We start from the raw sequence: 18727 nt of genomic DNA on the forward strand, positions 1-18727 counted from the left end.
CCCACGATCTGGTCAAAATTGTGCACATCGACGAAAATCCCTAGACTCAATCAATCTGGGAGCTTAGTGAATTAAATGATGATGTCTATATTCATGGTTCAGGTTTGACCTTAGTTTAATGTTTCAAACAGAGCCATCATTGTTGTTTCAGATCATATCCTCAATAAAGAAGTTAGTTCAGTTGCCTGTCAAGAAGATTGCATCTACTCTTGGAGCGAGGAAAGTCTCGTATAGGCTCAAACTCAACACATGAGCCAATATGGGGTTAATCTGAAGCTGCGCAGTCAGTACGTGGAATTAGTGTAGTGTGATGCTATGCTATATACTTTGCTCTGTTTCTTTGTCTCTGTAAGAACTGACAGTTCAACTAGCAGTTTGCAAAATTACAAAACCTAAGATAGGTATGGTTAACCAAGTGGTATTGCAAAACTTCCAGATACTCCTGTTGTGCACATTTTGTTTGGCTAGTGTGGCGCAAACGCCAATCCAAAGTTTTTCATGGTGTTCGAAAATAGTACTACCATGACGTCAAAAGCACAATGTGATGGAAAATGCTAGTACCATTACCCAAGAAGCCCAAATTGCAGATATCACCCACTGGATTATTACATGTTTCTTCCAAAAGAGAACTGGCATGTATGAGGAGGCATGCATTATGGAAGGTGTGCACCTCAATATTGTATTGATCCGGAAATGTAGAAAGAAAGGGGAAAAGCAGCCAACTCATGCATTCGATTAGACTATCATCCAAGGTGCACCCTGCGTCGCAGCCATCTGATCTCCTCTTGGCCGAAGCTACCTCCCTGCTGCTTGAACTTCCACCAAACTTCACGACCCATGGGAACCTTATATACATGAGCCTTGGTGAATTCTGTTTCTGAGGAAGATAGGACTGTGCTTAGAGTAAGTTGGGGTGCAGCCAGCCCCCTTTGTAGCATCCAACTGTACATCAACATCTTAAGTTTGCTTATGTGCACAGTGAACTCTAGGTACCGTGGGAAAGCAGCCACAGCACTCGGGGGATAACCTGCCACATGCACAAGGAACGATATCTTATAAGCAATGGCGTCCGTCTTCTGATTCAGAATCCGAGGAGCCATCTTCACCATGTGAGTTACATCTTTTGGGTCCAACCCTTCCTCCACTAAATTGCTGTATTTATCTTGCAGGTTGGCGCCTTTTCCACGGATAGCTTTGAGTGCCTTCTCCATATATTCCGAGCCTTCAACAAACCCTATGCGTCTTAAGAATTCCCTCTTCTCCTTGACACAGGGTTCAGGTTTACATCTTGGTAATCTGCTGACCTTTGAGCCAATCTTATAATTCATCAACTGACGTGGTTCCTCCATTACGATCCTTCCCAGCCGTGCCTTCCCCACATTGAGTTGCCCAAGAATGGTGCTCGCGGCCTTCATGGTGGCAGCACCGAATATCCATCCATGAGAATCCAGAAACTTCTTCACATCCTCATGGCTCATGCCAATGCCACGTAAGAAACGTGTTCCCGTCCATATGTTCTTACCAACATCCCCGCTTTTAAGATTGCGGTAGTTCAGAAAAAGATCAAGTAACTCCCTTTTCCCAGATCCCAACCTTTGCATGTCGGCAACCACTTGTCGTAGCATCTCACCAGACCATTCCAACAACAAATCTGGATGTTTCCTCACCGCTTTACCAATATCATCCTTAGTAAACCCCAAATCACTCAAGAAGTGCAGAGCTTCGACAATCTTTTGCCAATTATAGGACTGATATTCAGTGAAGAACTGGCCGATCCAGTCTGGCTGAATCCCAATGTCGTCTAGCCACTGCAAGATCGTCTTCAGTTCCACAGCCGGATCATGAACCAATACGGTAGGAGTAGAGATCACTAGTTTGATCACACTGGCCTTACTGAAGCCTAGACCCTCAAGGACCTCGAGCTTAGATGCAAGAACGCCCTGGCCAAGACTAAACACCTCGGTAGCATTCCGGTATATCTCTCCAATCTTGTCATGCGCAATGCCGTAACTGTATAGTGCACGGTAGCTCTCGAGCAGCATGTCGGCATCGGCGAGGAATGTGAGATCCCGCGGCAAGAGGGAATCCCACTCGTCCGGCCTCAGGCCGATGCTCTCAAAGAAGGGCCTGAACTCGTTGACAGGGCGGCGATGGAGCAATCGCACCAGCGCCTTGCTGACCCTCTTCTTCACTTTGGACCTGAATCTCGCCCCCTCTGCAACCTGATCAGCAGGCTTCGGCACCGCATTGTTCACCTTCTCCAGCAGCTCGCTGAGGAAGACGGGCGATCGCTCGCTGATATGCTTGGCGTCAGTGAGGCACAGGCCGCGCTTGACATGGAGGTAGTCCCTGAAAGTTGTCTGTGCGGCGCGGTGTACCCATCTGTTCAGCATCTCTTGCCTGGCCTCATCCGCATCCTCCTCCCCGCCGTGGCTGGGGCTGGGAGCGGTTGAATAAGGCTGCGATCGAATGATGAGGCTGATCGAGCCGACCCAGCCGGACGGGGACGATGAATTTGGGGTGCGCCACCTTGGAACTCCGGACCGGAGGGCTGCCCATGCCCATCCCATCGTCCGCAACAAGCGCGATTGGAGGAGCGCGCCTGAAGCGAGCTCGGGAGGTGGGTGTGAATGGTGGGGTCCGGCAAGTGGAGATGGCAGCAGCCGCTTTGGGACCAACTGGGGATGGCGGCGGCCACCGGTGGCGGCAGACGGAGCTGACTCCAGGCGGCGGGCGGCGGAGCAAGGTTCGTGCGGCGGTAGAAGGCGGCGGATCAGCCACGGAGCGAGGTCCACGCGCAAATAGGATGCCCGCACGCGGGTGCGCGGCGGCCGGCGGGAGGAGAGGCAGAGGCCGGCACGACGGCGGGGGAGACCAGGGAGACGGACCTGGGGTTTTTCGAAGCGAGGAGATCCAAACGCTCTGTTTTCTTGGGCCAGAACAATATCGAATGGAAAGGCCCACAAAGTGCACTTCTCCTCTTTCTTTCTTTTTTCCTTAAAAAAAACGCACTTCACTATTTCCAATTTTCGCGACGAGCATGGTGCGAAAACTCGGGACTCGGAGCTATGGTGAAGTTCTTCTAAAAAATGGCTTGCCAAAAACACGTTCGGTATTCCAGACTTTCAGTGAACACGAATTGCACCTGTCATGTTTTGCGCTTTAACAAAACTCCCAACATGATTGATATGGCTCTAAAAACTATACCACGCCTCTGCGAGCATTAGGGTTAGCCAAGCAACGGGAGGGTTTATGTGTCATCACTAGTAGAAAACATGGCTTTGGTTCGGTCAGAAAAGAGTATTAATTCCGGTTGCATTACGAACCGGGACTAATGTGAGCATTAGTCCCAGTTCGAGCCGCTAGGGCACCGTACAGGCATTAGTCCCGGTTCAAATGGGACCTTTAGGGGCTGTTTGGATTGTGACTGTCTTTGCCATATGTTGCCACATAATTTTAGCCACATTTGCCACGCTTGCCTTAGTTGAGTTGCTCAAATTGTTAGCCACACTTTGGCTTGCCTAAGAGAATCTTGCCACATTTTTTCTGTCTATGACATGTGGGGTTCATTGCTCATAAAAAATTCTTGCCTTAGGTGTGGCTAGAACCAAACGCCTACCTAATTTGGTCAAAGTTGCCTAAGGTTAGGTGTGGCAAAGTGTTGCAAGGTGTGGCTAGGAACCAAACAGCCCCTTAGTCCCGGTTGGTGCCACGAACCGGGACTAAAGTGTGCGATGCCCATTAGTACCGGTTTGTGGCACCAATCGGTACTAAATGTTAGACCTTTAGTCTTGGTTCGAGCCACCAACCGGTACTAATGGGGTTTGAGGCATTAGTACCGGTTCATGGCACGAACCGGTACTAAAGGACCATTTTCAAATTCTACCCCCCCATCGCCTTTTCAGTTTTGTAAAAAGCAAAAGAAAATAATAAAAATTTCAAATATTAAAATCCTTTCAGATGTAGTTATGTTGCTACATGTACTAGTTAGGAAAATTTAAAAACTTAAATTTGGACATGTTTTGCAAAAAGTGTAGGGAAAATGTAAAACGGCTATAACTTTTGCATACGATGTCAAAAAAACGTATAATATATCAAAATGTTCAGCACGAAAATCCGCATCCGATTTTGACGGCCTATGGCCTGTTTGCAAATTTTTAGAATCCTCAAATTCTAAAAGGAAAAAAGTTATGCTCAAATTTCTGTTTTTTTTTTGAATTTTTGTTAAATCTGGTCAAACTATGGTCAAACTACTTATTCAAGAAGTATTAGTGTTACTAAATAATTATTCAAAAATATTAGTGTTACTAAATAATTATTTCAGTTTTTTTGAATTTTGGTCAAATCTGGTCAAACTATGGTCAAACTGTGGTGAAACAATGGTCAAACTAATTATTCAAGAAATATAAGTGTTACTAAATAATTATTTCAAGTTTTTTTGAATTTTGGTCAAATTTGGTCAAACTATGGTCAAACTACTTATTCAAGAAATATTAGTGTTACTAAATAATAATTGTTTTTTAGAACAATAGTTTCAAACTCAAACAGTGAAATGTGTGACTTCATGCTCAAGCTAAATTCCTGAGGGTTAATAGGATTGACATCTTACTATTGTCAGGAAAACAACAAGTGCACACTTGGAAATGAGGGAGAATAAAACCCGGAAGTTAAGTGTGCTCGGGCTGGAGTAGTGAGAGGATGGGTGACCGTCCGGGAAGTTAGATGATTTGGAATGATGAGGGGTGATTAGAGATTAGAGGTTAAATTGAGCAGTGATGAGGGGTGATTAGAGATTAGAGGTTAAAATAATTCAGAAATTTGAAAATAAAAAAAATTCAAAAAAAACCAAAAAAATTAAAAAAATCATAAAATTTTCTTTAGTACCGGTTGGTGTGTGTTACCAACCGGGACTAAAGGTGAACCTCCAGGCAGCGGCCACGTGGAGAACCGGGACTAAAGGGGGAGGCTTTAGTAACGACCCTTTAGTCCCGGTTCCAGAACCGGGACTAAAGGCCCTTTTTCTACTAGTGCATGCCATCGCCGGATCAGGCAAACAGAAACAAACCTTAACCACTCACGGAGGCATGATATAGTTTGTCAGAGGCATATCAATCATGGAGAAATGGCCGAAGAGCGGTGTCACCGCCGCACGAAGAGGAGCTCCGCCGCGGAACCGCCCCGCATTAAGGGGAGGCCATGCCCCGCCTCATGACGACACAGAAGGCTGGAACGCCTCGCCGCCACCCTCCTTGGGCAGGCCCGAACTACGCCAGCATCCCCTCCGAGTACGCCACGGATTAGGTGGTTACACTACTAGGGAAAACCTTATACACAGAATCTTAGCAGCAGCGTGGTTTAAAAACAAACACTACTGCTAATTAGCAGTAGCGAGCTTCAGGAAACCGCGCTACTAATAGCGGTGTAGCAGTAGCGCTCTAGGTGAAACGAACGCTACTACTATAATTGCCACGGCGTTGCCTCCAGGCTAGATATAGTAGTAGCGCCCTTCTCCTGGACGCGCTACTGCTAAATTACTTAGTAGCAGCGTTTTTCTTCAGAACTTGCTGCTGCTAAGTATCACCGCAACTAATTAAGTTTAGTCCCATACTGCTAAGCGAACAAGGTGTTTACCACCTTAAATATGTTACTTTCTCAAACTAAATATGTTACTTTCTCAAACTATCTCGAGCACTTGGTCTTCATTGAACTATATATGTAGGATTTGTGGCTGCAATATGAATCCTCGCCTGTACCTATACAGGTACAGTGAGGATTCATGTTGACTGTTTAAATTCTACATAAAAAGATCAATAATGACCAATGTATATTTTTGATGTTTTTACATTGCTTAGACTTATAGCGTTTTCTAGAACAAAGCGCTACTGATATTGGGATAAGCAAAAAAAATAACTGCTTTCATTAGCAGTAGCGTTTTTCTCTAAAGCGCGCTATAGGTAAATTAGCTATAGCGCGTTTCCTAATGAGCGCTATTGCTAGTTCGACTTAACCACCCGCGGGCTCAAAATTTTGCTAAGTCCTTCCTTTCTCCCCCTGTTCCCCTACTCCTTTGTCGTCGCCGCCCGAGCCCGAGCCTGCCCTCAACCTCACCGCCGCCGCCCGCCGCCGCTCTCGACCTCACCGTCGCCACCCTCGACCTCACCGCCGCCGCCCTTGACCTCACCGCCGCCACCCGCCGCCGCTCTCGACCTCACCGTCGCCACCCTCGACCTCGCCGCCGCCGCCTGAGCTCGCCCAGGACCGCCGCCTCCCGATCCTGAGCCCACCCTCGTCGCCCCTACCTCCGTCGCCGAGCACCTCCCCGCCACCGTCTCTCCCCTCTCTGTAAGCCCCCCACTCCTCCCCCACCCCCCCTCTCTCTCTCTGCTTAGTTAGTAGATGTTAATTTAGGGTTCATAGATAATTATTTTTAGTAGTAGTAGATGTTAATTAGTAGTAGTGATGGTACTAGTTAACTAGGGCAGTATGGTTAATAGTAGATGTTTTTTACTATTGTATAATGTAGTTTTTTTACTGTTTTTAGTAAGTGTTTAAAATAATTAGTAAGTAAATTAATAAACTAGTTGAACTAGTTTAGTTTTAGTTGAACTAGTTTAGTAAGTAAATTAATAAACTAGTTGAACTAGTTGAATTAATAGAACTAATGTATTTTTAGTAAGGAAATTAATATAACTAGTTGAACTACTTTATTTTTAGAAAGAACTAGTTTTTTTTCTATTTATAGTAATTTTATATTTAGTAAGAACTAGTTGAATTAATAGAACTAGTTGAACATGTCATATTTGTTGTTATTTTTTTTATTTTAAGCAATTATTCGGGATGTATTAGTGATAACTTAAAGGGTTTTTGTTTTTGCAGAAATCAAGGAGCCCCTCCATCATCCCCGCCGTCGTCCCCGTCACCGACCCCCTCCGACCTCGAGGTGAGACCAGCCAAACCTTCATGTCAATATGAGTCCTATAAGATATGATGTAGATAAAAACATGTATATCTTGTGTTGCTCAAATAGGATATGTGGTTGCCCAAGTGGCCGGTCATGTTCAGGTTACACCTCCGAGTGGCCTATGTTTTGCCGGAGTGTTGATTAATTTCCGTTCTGGCAAATTTCAGGCGCTCGATATGTCCCTTTTTAGCAAAGGTCATGCCGGAATTTTTCCGTGAATTTTGGCATGACTTGTGCTAGAATATGTAGGAAATATCGAGTGGCCTGGATTTTCTTGAAAAATAATTAAACGACATTTCGGCTTGACTTTAAGTTTGTCGAGGCCGAAGAATCCCGACTGTTGTCGTGGGGGTCGTTTCTCCTTCTTCTCCTTGTGCTAGACCTTTGTTATGCACTAGGGGAAGGAGGAGTAATGACCCGGTCGCAAATGTCAGAGAGGAATCAGTGAGAGAGAGTCTCCACCATATATGAGAGGACGAAGAAACCCGACTGTTGTCGTGGGGGTCGCTTCTCCTTCATTCCCGTATGCTAGACATTTTGGTGTAATGCACTTGGGAAGGAAAGGAGGAGCGACGATCACCAACGGTCGAATGTATACACCACGTGAGCTGAGAGTTTTCAAGAAAAGACTCGACAGACCGATAGTCAACCCGTGATGAATAATAATGATGTAATTTAGGTTTTTTAGTACATATATTCAATTGTACAAGTTTAATTTTTGAATTATGAACGTAGGAAATGTCATAATCGGACGACGAAAGTCTCCCGGGGGAGTGCAGCTGGTGCCACGATGATCGAGGTCTGTGCGACAGGCCTCACCTGGACGAAGATCGGCGCTTCAGCATTAAGCTCGAGGAGGCCTTCGATGTTGAAACGGTACACAACGACGACAAGTGTTTTTTTCGTAATTAAGCACGACTTCAACTATTTCGACGTCTAATTTTCATCTTTTACAATTCGACTAGCTTATCCCATGCCATGCAAGACACCATCTCTTGGAGAGGATGGGTTTTGAAGACCATGAAAATTTTGAAACAAATAAAATACACCTAAGAACCCATCATGATATGGATTTTGAAGTAAATCTGTACAATTCTCAGAGCGTAACCCATTTTGGTTGGTTGCCAAAATTGGGAAGCACTTTGCAAGAGGTACGGTTTTTATGAGGATATGATTGTCACCATGGATCTTGGTGATCCTGACATCGAGCAAGACAATATGGACATTTGGGTCCTTGTTGATACGCTTCCGATTCTACCGCTATGTGAGTTTCTCAAACATAGTTATTAACTAATTTATATTGTTTATTTTAAAATAGTTGACAACTTATTTTCATTGACAGCTTATTTTGATTCTTCAAACAATGTGCGAAAGATGGTAGACAAAACCCATTACACCGATGGCTCCGAATTAACTTATAAGGAGAAAAATCATCTGATCGCATTTTGTACATATCTTGAGAATTACCAATACCTATTATCGAACTCCTCCAAATTATGGTGAATACGTGCCATTAGTGCACGTGTTGAACCACGATAACTTCTATGGAGATACCCTGGTAAGATTTTTTACTATTACGACATCCGTGTATCTTTTGCATACTTCTAAAACTAGTACATCATTGCTAACTACAAAGTTATTACTATGTTTTTCAACAGAAAATCCCGATGGATTGTGTGCCTCATCTGATGTATCAGAATGGTCGCCTTGAAGTTATGAACATACAGCCAGGTCATCCTACGGATCTCACCTGTGCATATCGGATTTCTAAAATCGGTGAACACATGCTAATCAAAGAATGGAAAAAAATGTTTGGACAGTCGTAAGGAGGTTCTTGGAAGCAACATTAAGCGAAAGGCAAGAATTGGAGACAGGATAATCGCCATTCTCCATAATGGAGAGTCAGGGGCTATCTTGTTTTATACTATTTTACCTTAGAGAATATAGTAGGTCCTAAGAGAATGTAGTAGGTCCTATGAGGTACAAAATGTTTATTATGTGGTACAATGTGTTAGAGTTGATGATGAGGAGTAGTTGTGATTATAACTAGTGACCAACTTGCTATGTGATGTCTCGTTGATGAAAACGATGATCATGAGGAGGTGTTATATGACAATGATGTATTATGATGATAAGTTATTAATGATATGATGATGATGATGATGATATTTATTATATCATTGCGTGAAAGAACCGCGGATTAGTTTCAAGTTGATGTCCATCCACTTGAAACTAGTCCACGGTTCTTTCACCCAGTGATGTAATAACTCATTATGATGTTAAAACAATCTCTAAATTGCTGCTGTATGAAAACTTGTATAGAGGTGTATGAATACAACATGAAATAAAATACGGAATAATAGTAGTAGCGCGGGCTGGGAGAAGCGCTACTAGTAATTACCAGTAGCGCTGTTTGGAGAAAGCGTTGCTACTAAGTCGGTATAGCAGTAGCGTGGGTTAACCCACGCTACTGCTAACCTTTAGCTATAGCGCCGTACTAGTAGCGCTCCTGCCCGCGCTACTAATAGGCCTAAAACCCGCGCTGCTACTAGGCTTTTCCCTAGTAGTGTTAGTGATCCTCGTGTGTTCGGGAGTCATGCTTTGATCAACCTTCTAATTAGTTGGAAGATCCTCCTTATTATATCCTCTATAACACTAAGTTCCTTAGTTTTAAAGAGCTCATATGTTGAGGTCTTCAATTAAAATTGGATCATCCGATTTGGACCGTAACAATTTATCAAAGCTCTCTCATTCAAATTTTTATACTATATACTTTGCTTCCTAATTTTTAAGGCCTCACAATTAATTGAGGTGTTCAATTTAGAGTTCGGTCACCCAATTTTGATCGGGTCAACAATTTCTCAAGGCATTTTCCCATTCAATTCTTTTAATTCTCTATGTTCCCTAATTTTGAAGCTCTTCCATGCAATTAAGGTAATCAATTTTGGATTTGGTATACGATTTTGATCGGGGCAACTATTTTCAAATCAATCAGTAGCAACCAGCCTACAAAAGCACATCAATTCCGTGCACCCTCCCACGACCTAGAAAAAAGAAGCGCCGCCATGTGATACTGTAACACCAATCTAATGCAGCCACCGATGAAAAAAATTCCTCACATAAATATACGTTAGTTAGCGGACAACACAGGACCACACCAGAAAGGCACATCAAATCACGCATTATAAATAAAATAAAACACACTCCATCATCTACCCCACCGGTCAAACTAAATATTCCATCAATTTTAAAATAAAAATATAAGGGGATTATTTTTTGGAAAATCAAATTTTTTTAACTTTGACAAAGTTCAGAGCAAAAAATATCGACATCCACAAGATAAAAAAAGTATGTAAATTCATTTCATGATGTATCTAATCATATCGATTTGATATTGCGGCTTGATATATTTCTCTACAAATTTGATCAAACTTAAAATGGTTGACTTTTAAAAAAAAGTAATACACCTTACATTTTGAAATAGATTGAGTAATTTTTTTAAGAAACCCAACAACAACAACCGCGTAGCAAAGCGCGCACAACCTCCTAACTAGGAAGTACGTAATAAAGTTTACATTTTTTATGTAAAGTAATTACTCCACAAGACATGATCCGTGTACCCAGATGGTTCAAAAAAGGGCAATACTGGGCGCCGGCGCGCCGGCCGAAAGTTTCGGCCGGTCGCACCCTAGCCGCCAGATGCGCCGTTGGATATATAGAAAAAAAACCGATTCGCCCAGACATCATCTTCCTCCTGACGCATCTCGCCCTGTATTTCACCGTCTCGTGCAACTTTCCCCAGCGCCGCGCTCGCCTTCCACTTGCGCCGCCCGCGCTCGTCCTCGGCCTCATGCTCGCCGGAAACCCGCTCTCGCCGACGCATCCTTGGGCCGCCCGCGCTCGTCCTCGGTCTCATGCTCGCCGACAACGGGCTCTCGCCGACGCATCCTTGGCCGCCCCCACGCTCGTTCTCGGCATCGTGTTCACCGGCAACCCACGCTCGCCGCCGCATCCTTGGGCGACCGTGCTTACCGGCCATGGCAACCCTGGTGGAGATGGCCGCAGCACCCCGTCGTCGAGCTCGCGCCGTACCTCGCCCTCAATTTGCTGGTCACAACAAAATAAATCATGGGTCATAGCAAAAAATTAAGACAGTTCCAGCAAAAAATCACTTCACCTCACCGGTGATGCCCATCCCCCTCCCTCGTCCTTCTGTAGAAACAAATGGCGACAACTCCGTGGTCTCGCAGCAAACGGCAGTTGTAGCAAAAATTGGGGCTGGTTCCAGCAAACCAAGAAACGGTAGTAGCAAAAATATCGGAAATTAGACGGCGTCCCAACAAACCAAACCCTGGTGGTAGCAAAAATTAAAGCTTGTTCTAGCAAACCAGAACACCGGTGGTAGCAAAGATGCAAAGTTGAGGGCTGGTTCCAGCAAATCAAAAAGGCGATGGTAGCAAAAATCGACGCTGGTTCCAGCAAAATACAAAAGGGTGGTAGCAAAAAATACAAAAGACGACGCTAGTTTCAGTAAAACCAAAACACCGATGGAAGCAAAAAATTGTGCGGGTTCCAGCATCTGGCCACCATGGTGGTAGCAAAGATGCAAAGTCGAGGGCTGGTTCCAGCAAATCAAAAACGCGGTGGCAGCAAAAAAAGACGCTGGTTCCAGCAAAATACAAAACGGTGGTAGCAAAAACATACAGAACAGTGCTAGTTTCAGCAAAAAACAAAACGCCGATTGAAGCAAAAATTTGTGCGGATTTCAGCACCTGGCCGCCATGGTTGTAGCTCTTGCCAGCATCCACAGGCTGCCGCTGTAGCTTGAAGCACCACACCTCCGCTTGCCGACAGTCATCCTCTACGCATCTCTGCATCTTCGTTTGTGCTCCTCCGGGGTCGCTCGCTCGCCACACACCTCTTCCGCCGCTGGCGAGCTGTTTATTTGGAGGTAGACCACGGGAGGGAGAGGACGTGGGAAAGAATGGCTGTGTGGCTGGGAACGCAAGAGGATAAGAAAGAAAGGATAAGGAAGAGGACCAGTTGGGTTCAGTAGATTAAAAAGCGGTGGGGTCAGCAGATAAGGCCGCACACAGGCCAGACGATCTGCTGCAATCGAACGAACCGCGCGTGACCGGCGCAATGGTTCGGCCGGCGCCCCGGCCAAGAATGTTTCCCTTCAAAAAATACTTTTCATAGATCGACCTGCGGAAGTTGAGGACTAATATTACTCGACATCATTTCATCCAATCAAACCCTTTGCATCTAATATTGCCACATATGTATTCTTTTCATCAAATCAAGTGCACGGCTAATACTTTTTTTAAACACTGCACAACTAATTTTCGCAAAAAAAAAAACTGCACAACTAATACTTAGGAGGGCAAAAAAGAACGATGTGTGTGTTTTATGCGTGGCGAAATACTGAAGTAGTGAACTATGTGCGCTCAATTTGTACATCCGAGGTGAGCCCCTGCATCAAACGTCGGGAGAATCGGCGACAGCATCAAAGGGCCTTCAAGATATACCGACCGTCTTCCCCAGCAGCCACATGACGAGCGAGAACTCGATCATGAAGAGCGCGTGCAGCCATGTCCGGTCGACCACGAAGCCGTACACCGTGATGCCCGCCCGGTTGTTCTCCAGGTAGTTCACTGAAAAAGAAAACACCGGCCGCCATTAGCAACCAACAAGAAGCTAAGCTGGTGTTGATGCAAGCCCACAATCGATTCTATTCCTGTGTGTGCAATTGCGCTTACCCAGTGCCTGCCTCTTCTGGAAGCACATGTTGTTGACCTGGAAGGGCACGAGCTTGGAGTCGTCGATGGAGCCCTCGCTCATGTTGTCGTCGTCATCGTCGTCGTCCCCGTAGCCGTCGGACTCCTCGCCGGGGGCCACCCGGTAGGCGTTGGCCGGCGCCAGGTAGCCGGTGGCGGCGGGCAGGGCGGGGTCGGGGTCCTCCAGGTCGTTGTCGAAGGCGTGGATGGTGGCGTCCGCGTGCCACGCCGCCGCCACGCTCGTGATGGCCTGTGTCTTGTGCGTGATCTTGGCCGCGCTGTGGAGGCAGACCAGCAGCCCCGCCACGAGGCTCACTGAGCAGAGCTGCATGCAGACAACAATGGAGATCTTGGTCAGTGCACGGCTGACATCGTGGCCAATGCAGGGATTTGCAGTTAGGTTAACAAATGACACTCCACAGATATATCCAACAAACGAGACTAAATTAGAAATATGCTAATCCAATGAGACTCTAATTAGACAGATTCTATTTCAGTATTGTTAAAGCACATCTAGATGTGCCATAAGGATTGCGCTTCTAAGTCATATGTCATTAATTTTACGCGAAGATTCATGTGAGTCACTTAAATGCGCAGTAACTAGTGTACATCTAGATGTGCCCTAGACGCACTCATTTTAATTATTCCCATTTTCGATTCAATGTCTATATGTATCACTGAAAAACGTTTCCACCCGGCTTTATATATAAAACAACATAGCCGAACTGATACATGATGATGAGGGAATCCTTTTACAAAGCAGATCAAAAGAAAGCGAGAAAAACAGGAGAATTCACACCCTACCACAAGGAATCCTAGACTACTAACAAGGAGGAAGACTAGCCACCAAGGAAAATCGCTGAGTCTCAATCCGCCGCCCATACCAAGTTGACGCCGAAGAGGGCCCCCTGCCCTCCCGCTCCAGATCGTGGAGCCCGATCTTGCCTGCAGAGAACAAAGGTCGGGAGTGGCACGAATGAGGACACGTGTAGAGGATAAGGAAGCAAGTGCGACCACCGATGACGGCACGGTGCGTTGGAGGCAACCTGGGCTCCACGACGACATCCTCAAGAGGTAGACGATGCGTCACGTCGCTGCCATCGAGACCGAGGGAACGGTCAAGGGTTTTCCCCGGGAACCCTGGCTTGGCAAGAGGGGCCTCAGCGGGACCCCCAAGAGGGAAGTGACACCCACGGGCCTCATTGCCGCTGGCGCCGGAGCACAAGACTTTCGCGCAGTATCTCTCACCCATGCCACACCGAGGAACTCCAAGCACCTGCCCACCTTGAGGGAGGACACGCCGCCACCAAGTAATGCCTCCAAAGCACGATCTGGGAATCGCCACTGCCGCGGCACCACCGACACCAGGTTCACCCCACGCAACATCCTCCGCCGCCCACACGACCAAAAGACGCCACCGCCAAGATGCCTGCTGAAGAGCCAATCTGACGGACCACCACCCGAGGTCGCCGCCTCGGCGTCCAGGTTCCCCACCTCACTCCCGTAAACTACTCCAAACCCCTAGCACTGCACACACCGGCAGCGAGACAGAAAGCCCCCTCCATTCTAGTCCCACGACACACCATGGCCGCCGGTGCCACAACCACTTGCGGCGGCACCCAACGAACTCAAATTGGTCAGCCGAAACCAGATCTGACCGGGAGCAACCCTCCACATCTGCCTCCACCGCGCCCCGACGAGCACGGGTTTCCACCCCGGCGGTACCCCAACCACTAGACGATGGAGGAGGAGGCGGCCGCAGGCCCCCGGGGCCATGGCCACGACCTCCAAGGCAGATACTCCCCCCGCATGGGTAGGGAACCAAGACGGTGCACCATCGAGCCCCACGGGCCGGTCTGGACACAGCCGGCGCCGCCGGCCACCGAAAGGCCTGGTCTGGAGCCCGACCAGCAGGGCCACGCAAGAGCTCGAGGAGAGAGAGAGTGGGGGACGATAGGAGAAAAGGAACCGCACCGCCATCCTACAGTCGCTGCAGAGTCACCGCCCGACAATGCCGCCGGCGCGCCCGCATGTTGCCCCGCCACTACGCCCCACACCACAGCAAGGCACCCTCGCCAAGTCACCGCGCCCGCGCCGTTGCAGACCGAGCGAGTAGGAGAAGGAGCCCTGCGCCTTCGATGTCGGTCGGGCTTCGCCTGACGGCGCACCGTGGCAGCGGCGAGGGGGAGAAAACGGAAGGGGCTGGCGACGCCTAGGGTTTCACCCGGTCTCTCACGGGAGAGACACGGACGAAACAACTCCAAATACTCTTTGTTTATCTTGCCTGTATGTATCCAATTTAGCTGGATGTAAATCGCTTGAAAGTAATATTTGGTTCAGTCGATTTCATATTAATGAATTAGCAGCCGCCGGAGGGAAGGAAGGAGGAGCCAGCGGTTCATCGGAGAAGCCCTCTAGGTCTATCTTAGGGTGGCAGATGACCCTGATATCTATCTTAAATAGGGTTGTAGGCGACCCCGGTATCTATCTTAGGGGTGTGCGTGTTGAGGGAGGTGGGGGGAGGGGTGCAGGTTCGCCGGAAAATTTTGTTCATTGTTGGGGTTAGAGGGGGCAATTTTAACATGGTCCTTCTTGCCTCCTCTTTTCACAGAAGAGATAAGAGTATATAATAGGCCTAAGCCGTTGATTTCATTTAGTGGATTGAGTAACTCTTACCTTCTTATCTCGTACGTGAAAGGAGCAACGCTACACTTATGGGGTGCATCATACATAATTAACGTAAAGGCCTAGCTGGGATTTTTTGATTGGATAAAAATCAGGGCGAGTGGTCCACCGAGTGAAATTAGGTGGGAGTGGAGAATTTAGTGGGGAGTTTCGTAACAATTTCGTGAGTCCTAGCATTTTTTCATGTGAAAATAGGAGGTAAGAGGGGCCATGTTAAAATTGCTCGAGAGGGATGATAGGTGGCAGCATGACGGTGGGCGACAGTAGAGGGGAGGGCGGGGAAGCGAGGCTGGCACAGGAACACCGTCGGCCGCGGACGGTGGGGGCCTATGGTTAGGCCAGTGGTCCTTGAGGCGGTTGGGGAAGAAGAAGAATAGGAACAGTACGTGACACTGGAAGGTTGAAGATGAACATCCACCGTTCGTTTTACATCTAAAGGCTTGTTAAAATTAGGAATAAGGAAGCCAAATAGCTAAAAAAAGATAGTTTTGATTTACTAGAATCATCTGCATATTGTGTCACCGAACTCCTAGCGAATTCCATTTGTATCCCATCCATATGTACCGGCCAGCCTATTTATATTTTCACGGATACTCGTTGTGATACTGCTTGCTTCTTACTCCCTCCATTTCAAATTATTATGTTTCACGGGAGTAATTTGGAACAGAGGGAGTACATGCTCCACGGAATCTTGTGTGTGCCATGATACGGTAGCTACAACCACGAGTTTCTTCATTTCGAACACCAAAACCACATAATTGTTATCCGAGTAGCTGGAGACACGATAATTTAATTTTTTATTTTATCTTACTCGATTTGAAAATTTCTCTACTGAAATTGCAGAATTACGTGACGAAATTTCATCATGGATCTTTAAAAATACTACTAGTAGATACTCTGTCTACAATGCAATATACGTATATAGTATTAGTACTCACCGCGAGCTCGCCGGCGGTGGCGATATTGATCCGCGCATGTGGCCTGGTGGTGGCGAGCAGGGCGGAGAACTGGCTGGCGGTGACGAGCACGAGGCAGAAGATGATGAACCGGCGGTACCGGTGGCTGATCCGGCGGAGCTGGTCCCTGATCCGTCGGTGGTGCTCCAGCACGACGGCGACGTCGGCGAACCTGCCGAACTCGCGCGCGAAGCCGACCATGCGGAGCACCTGCAGGTAGCAGATGACCCGGAAGAGCACGCAGATCATGAAGAAGACGGCGGTGCGGTAGACCCATGAGGCGGCCTCGAGCGCGCATGCGGCGGCGTTCCACCAGGGCGAGCGGAAGGGCGCGGCGGCCCAGTACCAGTAGACCTTGTAGGCGGCGTCGGCGAGGGAGCATGGCGCGAGGAAGCAGGCGAGGACGCGGAAGGAGCGGTTGAGCTGCGCGGTGTACCCGGCGCGCACCTCGTCCGAGTCGTGCCGGAGGCGGTCGATGCAGAGCAGGCGGCGGAGGCCGACCCGGAGCAGCGAGCAGAGGGAGAGGAAGGCGAGCATGGCGGCCAGGGTGAGCGAGACCTGCACCTGCCCGTCCAGCGGCCGCGGCGGGGCCGAGGCCGGGAGGGCCAGGGTGACCGCGGCCGGCGCGGCGACGGCGAGGAGGAAGAAGACCGCCCAGGAGCCCGCGGAGCGCGGCCCGTCGGTGTGGTCGATGCACATCCAGCGGAGGCAGGCCCGGAAGCTGCGCAGCTCGTCCCCCGCGTGCGACGCGCTCCGGGTGTACTGCGCCGCCCCCGACGACGACTTCTTCCGCGGCAGCAGCAGCGGCCCCACCGCCGCCGCTGCCGCCGACCTGTTGTCCGCCATGGCGCCCGCCGTTCTCGGATCGCGCGCGGGCGGTTTGCCGAGCGGGAAGAGTCGACGGGGGCCCAGTCGCGGGCACAGAGAGAAGTGCGGGAGCGGGAGTGCTCCGAGTTCGCTAATCTAATCTCTGGGATTTGTTTCTCTCCGGGCCAGTAGGAGGAGTGGATGCTTATAGAAGAGGAGGATAAAAATAATGGTGGCGCCGCGCGCGGCGATGGGTTGCGTGCTGCGGCGGACGGGATCACGGGCATGACGGGGGAGGATCATGTGCCGCGCCTTTGATTTACATAGACAAATGGGAAAGAACACAGGTGTCACGCCGGGATGGTGAGATGGCCTTGATCGGTCGATCCTATTTCTGTGTGGCGAGTCTGAGTTGGTTCTGTGGAAGGGAAAAGCATGTGCGTGGCCACCTGCTGACAGCCAGCCACAAACCACAGGTGGAGTGATCAATCCATATTTAGTGATTTGGCCTCAATCATCGGTCAGCTCGGGTAGGCGTGCAAGTGTCATTTTGTGTTGCGTCGCTGGCAGAGGCCGACCGGCCGGGCAAATACGAGGTGTCCACCGTGGGAGGAGTCATAGTGAGGAGTCCTGGATATACTCACGGAAAAGAACAAGAGATGGAGAGGGGGGCGGGACCGTGGCCGTGAGAGGAGTGGTTGGCTGTTTGGCATCCCGGACCATGGGCCACATGTCGTCGTCGTCGGGCTTGTGAATTGTGATTGTGAGGACCCTCGACCTGAGGAGGAGAGAATGAGATTTGTAAGAGAACAGTAATCACTGATCTCGATTGATAATGATGTGTACATATTTATATCTTTTGAAAGGATGCATCGCACATGCGCGATGGTTACAAACGACACGAATGAAATGTTGCATCGGCTAGGATAAGAGAGAGAGGGAGAGAGAACGGACGCATCCCCTCGGTACGAAACCACACATTCATGTCGGTTAAGGAAAAGCTGAGATTTCCTTTAATTAAACTAATTAATTATATCCTAACACTCTCTAATCCCTGCTTCAATTATTCTTGTAAACATCATCATCATCATCATCATCATCATCATCATCATCATCATCACCAGTCTTCTCCAAAAACTATGTAGGAAAAATATGAGGAGATACGTGCAAAATGCCATCAAAAACTTCTTTCAAAAACACGGTGGGAAAATAAGGAGAAACTGACATATCACAATGCAATGTTTGTATTACTATTGCCTCATTAAAAGCTTTTCGTAAGAAACCATTTAGGAAAAACTTATAAAGGAAAAGAGTGCAATATAAAAGATCCGAGGATCACAAACAGATTATCATTCAGGAATACACTCTCCCTGAACTTTGCAAGTCCCGAAGTCGTTTCAGACCAATTCCATTGATGTACTTCTCAAATAAAGAACTTGGTAATGACTTTGTAAACAAGTCACAAGATTATCACATGACTTCGTTTGCAAAATATTTACCTCCCCGGCTGTAACTCATGGGGATAAAATAACTTAGGAGAA

The 18727-nt window shown here is 47.9% G+C and overlaps 2 protein-coding genes across 7 annotated transcripts; both read right to left on the reverse strand.

Moving 5' to 3' along the window:
* Positions 1 to 542: 542 nt before the first annotated feature.
* Positions 543 to 3421, reverse strand: LOC109743844 (transcription termination factor MTEF18, mitochondrial-like). Its single transcript, XM_073506664.1, has one exon. It carries the CDS (start codon positions 2568 to 2570, stop codon positions 744 to 746), a length of 1827 nt encoding a protein of 608 aa, XP_073362765.1. The 5' UTR covers positions 2571 to 3421; the 3' UTR covers positions 543 to 743.
* A 7013-nt stretch (positions 3422 to 10434) lies between these two features.
* Positions 10435 to 17653, reverse strand: LOC109743845 (uncharacterized). Of its 6 annotated transcripts, none has more exons than XR_002228170.4 (5): positions 16362 to 17653; positions 12721 to 13063; positions 11734 to 12615; positions 11144 to 11239; positions 10435 to 11068 (listed from the first exon to the last, which is right to left on the reverse strand). XR_002228170.4 is itself a non-coding variant. In XM_020302924.4 (3 exons), exons 1-3 carry the CDS (start codon positions 17223 to 17225, stop codon positions 12479 to 12481), a joined length of 1344 nt encoding a protein of 447 aa, XP_020158513.1. In that variant the 5' UTR covers positions 17226 to 17653; the 3' UTR covers positions 10435 to 12478. The 6 variants fall into 6 exon arrangements, 1 of the variants encoding a protein (XP_020158513.1); XR_002228171.4 differs by having other exon boundaries at positions 11139 to 11239; XR_002228172.4 differs by lacking the exon at positions 11144 to 11239.
* Positions 17654 to 18727: the final 1074 nt, after the last annotated feature.

This window comes from Aegilops tauschii, chromosome 1, assembly GCF_002575655.3.
Source record: "Aegilops tauschii subsp. strangulata cultivar AL8/78 chromosome 1, Aet v6.0, whole genome shotgun sequence".
Taxonomy (NCBI): domain Eukaryota; kingdom Viridiplantae; phylum Streptophyta; class Magnoliopsida; order Poales; family Poaceae; genus Aegilops; species Aegilops tauschii.

What these genes read in the sequence shown, in the direction of transcription:
- LOC109743845 (XM_020302924.4), bottom strand. Translation starts at nt 17,225, where the DNA reads ATGGCGGACAACAGGTCGGCGGCAGCGGCGGCGGTGGGGCCGCTGCTG. An exon ending in CCACCGCCGGCGAGCTCGCG is followed by an intron (nt 13,064 to 16,361) that starts GTGAGTACTAAT and finishes GTCTGCATGCAG; the next exon opens with CTCTGCTCAGTGAGCCTCGT. An exon ending in CCAGAAGAGGCAGGCACTGG is followed by an intron (nt 12,616 to 12,720) that starts GTAAGCGCAATT and finishes TTTCTTTTTCAG; the next exon opens with TGAACTACCTGGAGAACAAC.
- LOC109743844 (XM_073506664.1), bottom strand. Translation starts at nt 2,570, where the DNA reads ATGGGATGGGCATGGGCAGCCCTCCGGTCCGGAGTTCCAAGGTGGCGC.